This window comes from Madurella fahalii (assembly GCF_045866475.1).
Source record: "Madurella fahalii IFM 68171 DNA, scaffold_2, whole genome shotgun sequence".
Lineage (NCBI taxonomy): Eukaryota > Fungi > Ascomycota > Sordariomycetes > Sordariales > Madurella > Madurella fahalii.
Window position 1 is genome coordinate 1,442,268 of NW_027263972.1, and position 13,522 is coordinate 1,455,789.

The 13,522-nt window shown below is 56.8% G+C and overlaps 4 protein-coding genes across 4 annotated transcripts; 2 read left to right on the forward strand and 2 right to left on the reverse strand.

The window, feature by feature from the left end:
- Positions 1–1,119: 1,119 nt before the first annotated feature.
- MFIFM68171_03169 (uncharacterized protein) lies at positions 1,120–2,058 on the forward strand (the record flags this gene model as incomplete). Its single annotated transcript, XM_071058590.1, has 1 exon — positions 1,120–2,058. One exon carries the CDS (start codon positions 1,120–1,122, stop codon positions 2,056–2,058), a length of 939 nt encoding a protein of 312 aa, XP_070914691.1.
- A 2,335-nt stretch (positions 2,059–4,393) lies between these two features.
- On the reverse strand, positions 4,394–5,643 carry MFIFM68171_03170 (mitochondrial 54S ribosomal protein uL24m; the record flags this gene model as incomplete). The annotated part of the gene is made up of 2 exons (XM_071058591.1): positions 4,394–5,119; positions 5,185–5,643. 2 exons carry the CDS (start codon positions 5,641–5,643, stop codon positions 4,394–4,396), a joined length of 1,185 nt encoding a protein of 394 aa, XP_070914692.1.
- A 2,068-nt stretch (positions 5,644–7,711) lies between these two features.
- On the forward strand, positions 7,712–8,748 carry RHO1 (GTP-binding protein Rho1; the record flags this gene model as incomplete). The annotated part of the gene is made up of 5 exons (XM_071058592.1): positions 7,712–7,782; positions 7,907–7,934; positions 8,097–8,294; positions 8,369–8,503; positions 8,596–8,748. The coding sequence occupies 5 exons, from the start codon at positions 7,712–7,714 to the stop codon at positions 8,746–8,748; spliced, it is 585 nt and encodes a 194-aa protein (XP_070914693.1).
- A 2,465-nt stretch (positions 8,749–11,213) lies between these two features.
- Positions 11,214–13,292, reverse strand: MFIFM68171_03172 (uncharacterized protein; the record flags this gene model as incomplete). Its single annotated transcript, XM_071058593.1, has 4 exons — positions 11,214–11,242; positions 11,305–11,877; positions 11,951–12,116; positions 12,261–13,292. 4 exons carry the CDS (start codon positions 13,290–13,292, stop codon positions 11,214–11,216), a joined length of 1,800 nt encoding a protein of 599 aa, XP_070914694.1.
- Between the last annotated feature and the right edge of the window lie 230 nt (positions 13,293–13,522).

Sequence of the window (13,522 nt, forward strand, 5' to 3'; positions counted from 1 at the left end):
CAGCACCAAGACGGGTGCTTTCCCCTTCCCGCTTTCGGGTTGAATTCTGTGGGAGGCATTGCAGCTACTCCATGAACAATCGCAGCCAGTTATCGGCGTGCTATGTGCATCGAGACCTTTTTGAACCGAAGGTCCCCGAGTCGCGTCATTGCGCGGTGCCTCGACGCGCACCAGCGTAGCAAAAACCCTGATTGCGATTGGTTGGAAGCTACCGGCAGTGAGCCAGACTTACGACTCGACATGGTCAAGTCAATTAGAAAGGACAAAAAGAGCCGCGTCAAGCGGGTACACCGGACAAGCGGGGGACCGGCGCCGAGATCCCGACGTTGAGTGGTCATAAAAAGCAATGTCGTGCATGCGGTTGGGCCCCCCTCCCCGCTCGCTGGATCCCGTGTCCGTGTCCAAGTTCATTCGGGATCGGGCACCAGAAAAAGCGTGGAACCCAGGTGTGATAACTGGCGAGCTGATCTGGTTGCTGCAAATTGGGAAGGCGACAGGTCGAGGGCCAAAGTTACCGGAAAATTCCAAAAAAGTGTTAAAGCCATTGGGAACCCCGCGCGTCATGAATTCCACTTTGACCCAGTTCGTGCCTAGCTCACAGGCGCTCCCGCCAGACAAACCGGAGCTTCTTCCCCTTGTCGTGTCTGCCATGTAACCGAGGGACAGCTTCAGCGAAATTAGTCTGGCCCCCGGCATCACTTCCGTCCACCCTTCCGCAGACGCACTGCCCGACCAGCCCGTCCCGTGCCGGCCACCGATGCGCCGTTCGGGGATTCGGAGCAATTAACACTGACGCCCAGAGTGACCGACGACACCCCACGACACGTCTGAGCAGCTCTTAGCACTCGCCCGGTCCTCCCCGCCCGGTCCTCCCCGCCCTGTCCGGGTCCCACAGTAGGATTTCCACGGGTCTCTATCCACGGGACCGCAGGGTTTGATGCAAGCTGGAATCGCCAAACCGTATCGGCCATTAGGTGGATTGAACCCTGGTCGGTCATCGCTGCTGACCCCCACACTTGCATCGGCTCGCACAGCCCTCCTCCTAATACGGCACCGGCCGCCTTTACTTGGTAGATCAGACGACGCCGCTGCCCATCGCATCATACCCAAGCAACCGGAATGGGGTCGAATGTCGATACCAATGACATTATGGGATTCCTCCAGGGGTACCGCAACGGAGAACCCGATCATGGCCAAGGTTCGTACTACGGCCATAACGATCCACGCTGGGCGCCGCCAGTCACCAACGCCAATCTGCTGAGCACGTCGGGTTACTACTCCGACTTTGACGCCGCCCACACTGACAGACAATCCGAGTATACGACGGCGTCAACCGTAACATCGCAGACGTATACCACCACGATGCGGTCCAACGCATCGCCCTCCGTCTTCAGCGCCCACACCGGCTGGGGCGACGGCTCGGTGGCGCAGAGCTCGGCTCCGTCAGTCGGCCACGCGCGGCAGACGTTCGTGCAGCAATTCGCCGACGGCCCCGCTCCGGGGGGCGCTAGGCACGACTACCTCTGGTGCGAGTTTTCCGAGCTGCTGAATTGCCCCGTGACCTTCCGACTCGATGACGAGCGCCGCTGGATTGCCCACCACGCCGAGCACCTGAAGGACAGCTACCCGCAAACGCTCATGTGCTGGTTCTGCGACCATGTGCCTTTCGTTGCGGCGAATTCCAACGATACCGCAGCCAACTTCGAGGAGCGCATGCTGCACATCAGGGAGCACATCTTCAGCGACCGGTACCCCCTAACGAGCAGGGACGTGCGGCCCGACTTCCACGTCGTCAAGCACTTGCACCGGCTGAGAGTGATTAGCGACGCCATGTACAAGCACGCCATGGCGTACGACGAGACTCCCAGGTCGTATCGACTCCCCGGAACGACGTCGTCGTCGACGAGGCCACTCGGCCAGCCGTCGTCTGTGCCACCGCGCAATCGCGAGGTGGGGGAATATTATGACTTGGACAAGGAAAGACGGAGAAACAGGGAAAGAAACAGGGGGAGAGAGAGACAGAATGGGGAAGCGAACAGGGTGAGGAGAGGACGATGAAAATTTGTCTCTTCACTCGCGCTGATTTCTGGCCTTCTGCTGCGCGAATGCGTCACACCGTCATCGTGCATTTTTTTCCAGAAATCGGTTGACTAAATCCGTTGCCAGGGGAAGAAGGAAAAGGAAACCAAAAAAGAAGAAAGAAAAAAAAAAAAAAATTCAAAGAAGGTGGTTGGGAAGAAGCGGTGTGATATGGAAACAAAGCTGTGGCTTGCCTCAAATTTTTTGCTAGATTTGGCCACCGAGAAGACGCGGTGGACGCGTCTCGGGTGGCGAACTCGGAATCTGCTCAAGGGGTCGGGGCGGTCGGAGGCAACCCGGTCGCCCCACTTACATGCCCCATATCCTCCGGAAGCCGGCGGGCGCCGACCCGGACCGAGACTAAAACTGTCCGGTTTGTTCCGGTTGTCGTCGTCGAGGGGTTGATGTTCCTGTCGGCATCGTTTGTTATTTGGTATATCGATTGGGATAGTTTCGATTTCGGGTTCTTGATCTCCTCTCCACCCCCCTTTTCCCCGCTCAGTCTATTTATTCGGGTATCTGTACAGCCATGCAGGGACCCGGGGCCATATCCGCCTGCAGTTCACAGTCGTTGGATCAGTTCGCCGGTTGGTTTTGTCGGCGGTTTTTGGTCCGCCTCTGCCAGAAGCGGCAAGTCCATGCCAAGTGCAAGGCGGACTTGCAGTCTGCCTTGGCTTGTCTGTCCAACTGGCCTATCATCTCGTTTGGTTCGTCGGATAGTTCGGTTGTTTCGGAGTTACCGATTCAGAGACAAAAGATTGTTAGTGTTGGTGAGTTTTCGAGAAGATTGGTTGGAAGAACAGGAGAACATATGATGGCTTGATGCCACTTGGTTGGGTACTTGGCTTTGGCGGCGCCCTGTTTCTTGACGGTCAAGCTGTCAGCGACGGCGGGGGCTGGCTATTGTCATCTATTGGCTTGGTATGCCTGATCAGATTGTGATGGGCCTCAGGCTTTGGGATCTATTGTAACATGGAGAAAATGAGCAGGAACGAACGTCTGAGTTCACGAAGAGAAGTTCGAGCATCATCAGGGGGAAATGAAGGCCGCTCTATATTGGGATATGGACAGTCCCTACTGCTGCAAGCAACCAGGAAATTGACATAGCAAATACTCCCCACTATAACATTTCAAGAAAAGCAGAAAAGGACCACTTTGTGCGGTGAGCACGGGTCTAAAAGTAGGCCAAAAAAATTTCTGTCTCCCCTCCATCTCGTTATTATCACATGTCTCTCTTACCGCTCCCGATTGGGACGTGTGACATCCGTTCGTCCAAAACCCCCCAAGCCTGCCTTAGGGTCCTCGTCCTGTCCTTCCCTTCATCGCACGCGGCTGGGTTGGATGGGTCGCTCCATGGTAACTGAATCATTGAAATCCAGCCGATGTTACGTTATCCACTATATATCTTTCGAGGTTGTGTCGCCCCAGCAGCAGGCTGCTCGGCAAAATACTGGCTCGTATGTTGTTGGTTGCACGGTGCAGGCCAGGCGCTAAACGCGCGGTTGTTAGAGTACGCCTTGTTTTGAGCACCGTATGGACCGCATATGCATGTACAAGATAGCACATTGAAGCCCTGGGGCGAGTTCCAGAGCTCGTGTGACTGGGAAGCCGTGCAGGGCGAGTGTGGCAGTGCTGAGCAGGCCTTGGGATTGGTGGTCCGGGCTATAGCCGTGGCCGGTGTGCTCTGTTACCAAGCTATTTGGTTCGAGTGCCCTCGTATTATGGACGAAGAGGCCGTATCTGTTATCTGCCGTGACAGCCGGCGAGTTGTCCATGTCGGATGGGTCATTGCTTGAGAAGTAGGAAGAGGTAAGATTGGTATCATTAACGCTTGAGATGGAGTGATCAGTGAATTAAAAGCCTGGCTAACATGTTTTAGTAGCTCCTTTTAGCGGGGGACGATGCTCCCAATCCTGCCTCGTACGATATGTATGCGTAGAAGGCAGTCATTTAGCTGTTGCCTGCTTGTTTCCACCTCGCATCTCCTTCAATGCGGTTCAGGGAGGGACGTCTATGACAAGAGAAATTCCATGACCAGAACAAAACGTCAACCCACTGCTTTCCGCACGCCAGGTAGCTTAAGCGCCCTTATTTCCCCAAGCAGGTTAATATCCAGCCTGATTAGGCAACAGAAACCGCATCCTATATATGCTACATATCTACAATATCGTTACACGGAAAAAGTGCAGAATTGCCCTTATGGAAGCTATGTTACAGTCCGCCCGTTTCAGGCCACTATTCTCATTAAAGGCTCGGTTATTGGTGGGGTTGAGAGGACGAGGCTACCAGCGCTCAGTGTAGAGCAGAGCCTTGTCTATGACGTCCTGGGCTGCTCCTCGCCCGCATCATGTGTATCTTTCCCAATGGACAACTCCTCCACCACGCGCTGGATTTTATCCACCTCCGTGTCCACCGCCGTAGCCTCCACCTGTGTTCCCACCCTCCTCAGCTTGTTCCTCGCGATGATCTCGCCGATCTTCTCGAGCATTTCGGTTGTCAGCTCGGGCTTCCCGCGCTCGCGGCGCAACTCGCGCATCTTGCGGTTGTACTCTTGCACCGGCAGAAGCATCTTCTCTACGCTCTGCTTGCGCGCCTTCTTCTCGGCCTCCTCGGCCTCGATCTTGGCAATGTACTCGGGCGTATGCCGTGTGCGGAACTTGCTGTACCTGTTGCGTAGCTCGTCGATGACCGCTTCGGGCATGGGCGGGCGTAACAGCGTCGGCACAAACGTGCGCTCCTCGACCTCGAGCCGCAGCGTGTCGACCGGATGGTCTTCATATGTCTTGGGCGGGACCTTGGGCCAGGGGATGCGCATGTTGAGGCCGGGAACGAAGCGGGCCCATACGACTTTCCTTGTTGGCCTGTCATGCGTGATGCCGATGGGCTTGAGCTCGCGGATGATGACGTCGCGGGTTACGCCGGTCTCGGGATCGGTGATCGGGTGTACTAGCCGGACGGCCGAGACAGGCACAACCGACTTGACCTGCTGGACGGGCGGCGTGTCTTCTGTGACCATGAAATCCGGGATTTTGGCGTTCACCTGTCCCAGGGGTATGAGCATATGGCGGGGCGGGAGCGCGGGTTCAGGGCCGCAACGGGACTCACGATGTTGAGGTCACCGGCCAGTTCCACGGCCATGATGTCCTTCTTGATCGACTCGATGGCACTGATCTTGCCCTTGTAAGGGCCCTCAAGAATAACGACGCGGTCCCCGGGGGCTAGACATAGGTACTGTGCGCCGCCGGCCCAAGCGGCGCGGGCTTCCCTCTGTTGATCGGTGAGCTTGACTTGAAGCAGAGCCCGCTCGGTCGAGATGCTGCCCCAGTAGTTGCCGAACGAGTCAACCTTGCTAACATCGCGGCGCGGAGCGAGGGAACCGAGCTCCAGATCCTCGTGGCGGGCCTTGACGGCGGCACCGAGCTCATAGCCTGCCTGCCTCCTCAGCTGGGTAATCTCGTTGAGGCGCTTTTTCTTTTCGGCCGCGTGGAAGCGTTCTTGGTTGCGTTTGGCCCGGCGCGCAACCTGGCGCTCAGCCATGCGCACCCGGCGAAGGATCTTGTCCATCCGGCCTGCTGGGAGGGGCAAGGCCAGTCAGGTCAATTGGGGCAATCGCGTCGGCGTCGTGGTCGGCGGCACTTAGATTTGAATTGTTTCTCCTAGTCCGACCTCGAAAAGTTGCAGCATCCCAAAGCGTCCATTGGACCCACCACTGGAAGGGCCCCGGCGGGAAATTTTCGGCAGCTGGCAGGGTGGGTTTAGCAGCTGGTAGAAGTGGCAGAACCCTTCTAGCACACAGGCATCCGCATGCGCTGCAGCGGGCTGCTAGTCCAGACCCGACTGGGCACCTCCTCGGCTCGCGCATCCGCACTGGGCATCAGCTGCCTGGGCCATGCACGCTGGGTGGTTGTCATGGAGCAGCGGAGCATCAACAAGAGCAACGGCAACAATGAAGAGAAGGGAGGCGCTGCAGCCGCAGCGGCACAGCATGAACCATCTCCACCAGCGTTAGCTTGGGAATTGATAATTACCGAGCCCAACACACGTTATCTACATGTATTCCAATGTCAACTCTCGGACTTTGATCTCACGCTCTCAGCTGGTGAGGCTGGCCACGGGCTGGCCTTGCCGACCGAGTCCTTGCCGACCGAGTCCTTGTTCGATGAGCATTGCGGCTCTCACGTTTGTTCCCGAAAGTCCTAGGCCATAGGACTTTGCGGCCCACACGTCACCAGAGCTCGGGCTCGCGCCACAAGAGCTCCCCCTGGCAGCCACCGCGCATCCCCCAGCCCCAGAAGGAGGTCGCCAATTCCACATGCCCACCGCTTTGCGGCAATCTCGAACCAGGGCTCGCTGTTTGGTGATCGACGATCATTGAAAGGCTGAGCCGAGCCGAGCCGGGCCTTGCAATCGGGGAGATTCTTGATTTTGATGCCGTCGTGCTGTGACGGAATCGCAAGTCCCAACGTTACCTTAGTGTATACGTACATACAGAGAGAGGTCTTGTAACGTTATGGTTCTGGTCCCGAGATAAGGTACCGTACGCAATAAGACTGCACTGTGCAGTGTCAAGGTCCCGGTGGTAATTGGCGAGCAGTAGTCGGTGACCGCCCTAGTTAGCGGGCCAGGACGGGAAACTGGCCGACAGGAGTCATTGCATGTCATATGTCTGCAGGACCAGACAGCTCCAGCAGAGCAGGGACGCAGGCAGCCGTGGGCATCGCCGCTTCCCATCGATTCTCACGTGCCATGGCCATGAAGAGCCGGCGTAAACTAGTCGTCGAGATAATCAACGGATGGCAGACAGACCAAGTATACCCGGTGATTAAGGTCCACCAAAAACCGACCTGGCACCCGGCACCACTTTTTTTCTCAGGGGCATTCGTGTTGTTGCGGAGCTTGCCAGCGACCTGGGAGCCTGGGCCAGCCTCGTTGTGGCCCTCGGATCGACAAGTAGCAACGCGAAAGAGAGGGAAGAGAAGAGAGGGAACAGGCCCGGGCCAGCTCGTACCGCAGCCATTGATGACGAATCCCGGGCGAGAGTCCCAGTGATACGGCCAGAGTGCAAAGACTGAGCACAAAGCCGGCGAACTTGTGCATGCGTGCATCGCTCTTTTATTCACCAAGGAACCAGCCAAAACAGGCGCTGGCCAGACACCGACATTCTCCCTGGCACTTGACGCTGCCTCATATCATCAGCCCAGACCAACTGAACAGCACTTGGAGCAAGCCCCCCCCCCAAATCTCCTGTCCACTCATAGCGCCCCGTTCCAGGCGCACCCACACCCAGGTCGTCCCCTTCTTCCCGGCCTTCCCCCCAGCGCACTGTTGCTCTTCCTCTGTCATCAATTGAAGCGACTCGACTTCCGCTTCTTTTTCCACCCGAGCACCTCCTCCACCTTTTCACTTTTCCATCTCTTCCTGCCTCGTTTGCATCAACAACCCAGCAACCCGGCTTACCCAGAGGCATCACCTGCCGCCTTCCCTCTCTCTCCGCGACGATCGAGGGCCGTGTTTCTGTCGACTTCTTTCAAATCCTGCATCTAGCCTGCAGCTCGCTCGCTGCAACCCCCCAAACCCGCCGACTCGTCCCAGACAGCTCGAGCCCCCGAATCCGGGCCCCAACAAAATAACCATGGCTGCCGAACTCCGTAGAAAGCTGGTCATCGTCGGTGACGGCGCCTGCGGCAAGACCTGCTTGTTGATGTGAGTTTCTCCTGCGCTAGCCTGCGGGCGTCTGGCGTCGGCATCGTCCGCTCTCAGCCAGCCCCCTTTTGCCGTTTTCGTTGGCCGTCTAGGCATCATCGTGCTGATTTGGTTTCGATACCAGTGTGTTCTCCAAGGGTACCTTCCCGGAGGTGAGTTTCGCTTTCTCGACAGCCACTTCATCGCGCCCGGAACAACCGATGGCATCCGTTTTTTTTCGGCGTTGCATCCCCCCTGAACCTCATTGACTAAGACCCCTACCGCGTCGGATTCGGTGAATCCCCAGCCACTCGACAAACTAACAATGCGTGCAGGTCTACGTCCCCACTGTCTTCGAAAACTACGTTGCCGATGTCGAAGTCGATGGAAAGCACGTCGAGCTGGCGCTATGGGATACGGCTGGCCAGGAGGATTACGACCGCCTGCGGCCTCTGTCGTACCCCGACTCGCACGTCATCCTGATTTGCTTCGCCATTGATTCTCCCGACTCCCTGGACAACGTTGGCGAGAAGGTTCGTCTTGGACCCAGGTTACAGCACACGCAGGTCCCGTCTGGTGATGTACTAACAATGTCTCTCCCCGATAGTGGTGCTCAGAAGTACACCACTTCTGCCCCGACGTTCCCAAGATCCTGGTTGGTTGCAAGAAGGATTTGCGCTTCGACCAAAAGACGATCGAGGAGCTCCGCAAGACCAGCCAACAGCCTGTCTCCCCCGAACAAGTAAGCAATACCAAATCCTACGCGCGCGCTGCGGAATATTCAGCTAGCCGCACATATCTTGAATACGAGATGCTGACAGGTCATCTCGACAGGGACAATCGGTTGCCAACAACATCAAGGCCACCAAGTACCTCGAGTGCTCGGCCAAGACCAATGAGGGTGTCCGCGAAGTGTTCGAGTTTGCGACACGGGCCGCTCTACTCAAGAAGGCCGGGAAAAAGAAGAGCAAGTGCACGATTGCCTAAGCAGGGAATGGATCGTGAAGAACCGCCTCGACTATCTGTCACCTTTTGTCGCTCCAGGTCTCAACCACCCTCGTCACCGGTAATCCAACACGATGGGTCTTCTGTCTCTGGAGAGAGATGTAGAACGCCTCCTGGGCCTATCTCCGGCTGCCGTCACACAGCGTCGAGTCGGGGAAAGAGAGAAACACGAGCTCCAGGAGGGCTTGCAAGCGGACACCCGCGCAGGACTGGGGAAGGAAACTCATATTTTGCAAGCAAGAGCTGGGGAGAGGAAAGATGGGCCTCTCGGGCAGCTCCGAGCATTGCCCATACCACTTAGTCTCCCGGTTGGAGATGGCCGGTTACACTACTCGGCGGCAAACCGTAATCCAACACAACATCCTCTCCCCTTCCTATCTTGTTATTTCTCTCTCGGATTACTCTCGACGTACCCTGTTTCCCATTTTAGTCGCTAGCTATTTATTTTATTCATCGATTTTGGACCCGGCATCGTTTTCCGCCAACTTTATGTCGAGTTTTGGTTCGGTTGTGGTCGGGGCTTCGTCATGGTGGGCTAAAGCGAATCTACAAATAGCTTATTCTCTTTTTTCAACTGCGCAATGCCCATAGATGTTGTTGTCTCCTGGATTATCTGTCTGACTCGGGCATTTGTGCTGAACATGCTCCTGCTGTTTCGCCTGTGTCGTCATTCCTGATTTGTTGAAGCAAGGCAAAACGACCGCCACAGCGTTGGCCCTGATTAGGGTTTACATTGCCCGAGAACGACGTTATGCTGAAGCTTTTTCTTCGTTCCCCTGTCAAGGCTCACGGCACCGTCAGTTCTTCCACATGGTAGCCAATGGGTAGCTTGTAGACAGCCATTTGAGCGTCCGTCTCCAATATTGTTATTGCTTGGATTTAGTAAATCTGATCCGCTCGCTCGGGAAGCACATTAGGTGAAATCGGTGCTAATAATCGTCTTTCATCAACTGCTCCCCTCCAGACTTCTGGTGTTACGAACTATGCCTTCGCGTGGAATGCTAATGAGAGTGACAATTAAGCCAGGCACAACATGCCCGACATGTGTATCAAATAAACCCCATTAGGCCTTTTCAGAGTCGTCAACTTCATAGATGAATTGCAATTAACTGCCTGCTATCCGTTCCCGCTTCGAACTAGAAACCCCTGGCCAAGCCCCCCCCTCAGATATCCTTAAGAGAATGCCTTGACCTGGCCGCGTTGCGACCGACTCGGCTGCCGATTTCAATCTAGCCCCAAATGACAAACAGAGGAGATAGAGTGAGGTGCGCTTAGTTCGGGCAGCTCTGTGATTACGGTCAGTAAGCTTGCTGTTTGCTTGGCCTGTGGGGTCCCAAAGGTGAAAATATCGAAGCAATTCAGAGAGCACTTACAGCTCCGCAAGAGCCGCACGCCTTGGTCACGCCGTCAGACGAGGCACCGCACTTGGGGCAGCTGGATCCGTGCATCTTGACTTGAGGTAGTTGTCCTCGGAATCTGAAGAGAGAGATTGATTCTGTTCTGTGTGAAGAAGCGATGATTGTGGAAACAGGAGGGTTCAAATCCAGATTACCTCGAGACCCATCATCGGTGGTGGGTGGGAAGCGGGGTCTTTTTATAACCTCCTCCTCCCCCTCTCATTTCGGTCCCCTCCTCTTTATCTTCGCCCAGCGAAGCCAGTCTGTTAGGCAATCAGTCAGTCAGCCGCCTTAACCACCGTGACCATTCAATGGCTGGAAGCCGCCCAAGGCAGACAGCCAAGCTAGGTAGGTGAGCTACCAAGAACGAAACGATGCAGCGCGCCCACTCTGCAACTGTAACTGCCTCCACACCACCAGCAAGTCACGCGATTCGCATTTGCAAATCGAAACCCGAGTTGGGACCCTGCCGACACGACCCCTGCCCCTCACCGCCCGCCTGATCCAGCAGGTACACACGTACCGTTCCAAAGGTGGACGATGCCGGGCGTCGGGTACGGGCGGGATCCGCTTCAGCAGCCTTATCTGCTGGTTAGCTTGCATCTGTAGCGGGCGTGGGTTGCGGGGGGTTGGGGGAGCAGCAGTGTCACCTTACTCGATAGTACCCCACGCCGTAACATCCCGTGGTTCGCGCGCGCTGCATGGGCCTAAGGCTGGGGTTGCCCTGCGGCCGCGTGTACGCGCTCGCTCGGCTTGTGAATGACAACTGGCAGGTTATCCTGGGGATACAAAGCGACAGCGTGAAACCAGAGGGTGCCATGTGGTGAGCTGATCGACAGGCAACTAGGCAGAAACTCGAAACGCCGACTACGCAAATCTAACGGTCTACCATGTAACAAGATGCTCCGTTTGACAAGTTTAACGCCAAGACGCAGCCCAGATGAACAGAGTCCAAGTAACCGTTGTCCCGGCCCCCCTTTTTCTTGTCTATGTATGACACCCAAAATTGTAAACACAATATCCCAACGACGATTAATCTATGTTTTTATGTTAATAGCACTGCTTGGTACCGCCCTCGCCTACACAAGATAGACACCGTTAGCCTGGGCAGAAAAACAAGAACAACTCGACGGAGCATTACCTTTTATCATGTCCCCGACGGCCTGTATGAAGCTCATGGCCATGACGAGACACCCAAACGCCGCAACCGCCCAGGCAATATAGGTCCTCCACGACCGCGTCGTCAGCTTGATGTAGCACAGTGGCGGCAGGATATACGCCATGGCCGCGGCGCTGGTCCCGCCAACCAGATCAAACACAGTGCCCAGGTCGCAGGTGAGCAGGCTCAGCACCATGGCGCTGAACACCAGGCTCGTGGTAAAAAGCAGGTGCAAGTTCATGTTGAAGGGCTCGCCGGGGAAGTAGTAGTTGAGCATGACCTCGCGGCAGACGAAAGCCTCGAGCGGGAGGGTCGTGAGCATGTTGAGGCCGAAGCACAGCCGCGCAATGTTGACCATGACGTTGTCCTCCGGGAAGTTGTTGAGCACGTTGCCTTGCGTCTTGTCGCCGAAGGTGAGGAAGCCCGAGAGGGCCATGAGCAGGCAGGCGAGCATGGACACGGCGGTCGAGTAGTGCGTGACCTTGGCGAAGCGGTCCATGGTGGGTTTCTCGAGGGAGCCGTAGATGAGGAGGGAGTTGTGGTGGCAGACGAAGGCTGGTCGAAGTGTTAGCCTCACCATCACAACTTCTCCCAGTCGGGGAAAGAACGGAGCCTAGCTAAGACCTACCAAACGAAATCACCCCGATCGCCTGAAAAATCCCATCATTCACCACCAACATCTTCCAATCTCTCAACGCCCCCCTGTCCTCCATCGGCACAAACATCCCCTGCACCACCACCGTCACCACAATCACCGCCATGCTCACCAGCGCCAACGTACTCGCCTTGGCCAACTACCGTCACCATCAGCAAACCTTCTTCCGTAAAGCCAGCAATATCAACCCAGAGAGCTAGGGGTTTTGGGGGGGAAGGTGGGGAGTAGGAAGGGAAAAAAAAAAAAAAAAAAAAAAGAAGAAAAAGAAAAGAAAGAAACTCACTTTGGCAATATCTCTATACAAACTCAACGGCCAACTCACCCCAATCGTCAAGCCCACAATCACCCCCTTCCTCCCCACCCACTCGCCCAGGGCAGGCCACACGGCCCTCAGTACACTGGGCACGGAATCGCCCACGATGACGCCAAACGCCACCATCCCGCCAAAGGCAAACGCCCACTGCGCGACCGAGATGGCGATCAGGCCGCTCTTGCCGAAGCACTTCTCCACGGTGCCCTGGAACGAGGTGGCGCCGGCGAGCTTGGAGTTGATGACGATGAGGCGGATGGTCCAGTCGACGACGAGCGTCAGCGCCACGAGGAGCAGCGCGCCGGCGAGCAGGCCGGCCTGGCGGAACGCGTACGGCTGGCCGATGATGCCCGCGCCGATGATCGAGTTGGCCATGTTCATGAAGGCCGCGACCAGGTTGGACCGCGGCCGCGCCCGCTGCGCCGCCGCCCACGACTCGGCGTCGTCGTGCCCGTCCAGGTCGAACAGGTCCGAGCCCGACACCGTCACCGACGGCGCCTCGATGCCCGTGAGGAGCGGGACGCGCTGTTGCTGTTGTTGCCGCGCCGCCGCCCCCGGCGCGGCCGACGACGGCGACGCGAGCGGGTCGGCGTCGTCGAGGTCGAGGTCGAAGCTCTCGCGCGGGCCGCCATTGCCCTCGCTCTCGTCTTGTATTAATCTGCCGTTGGCAGCGTTACCGTCACCGCCGCCGCCATTGTCGCCGACAAACGTCGGCCGTAGGTCGAAGCGCACGCGGTTCGGGGTTCGGGGGGTTCGCGGGGTGGTGTTGTGGGAGGGGGCGGTGTTGAGGGATGGGTCGGTTTCGCCGGGGTGGACTATGACGCCGTCGTGGTCATCGTCGTAGTCGTCGTAGTCTGGGCCCGCCGCCAGAAGGCCGATTCCCTCCCCTTCCTCCTCATTATTATTGCTATGGGTGTTGCCGTAGGAGGAAGATCCGTGATTCCGGCGGCTGGTGTTGGTAGTCTCGGCAGCTGCGGCAGCGCCATGCGATCTGGCCCTGGCCATTCTCGGCTGCAACTCAGGGCATTTTGCGCGGGGTTCGCGAGCCGGGACACAAATCTCTCGTCGAACGCTCCACCGACTTCGTGGCCTTAGTTTCGCGAGAAGAGACAGACGACAAGGGCCGTAACAAACAAAAGATGCCGTTTCTTGGCAACAGAACCGCCCGCGACTTTTGTTAATTGGACATTTAAAGGGCATTACCGGCCTAAATTAGACCCTGTCATGTGATGCAG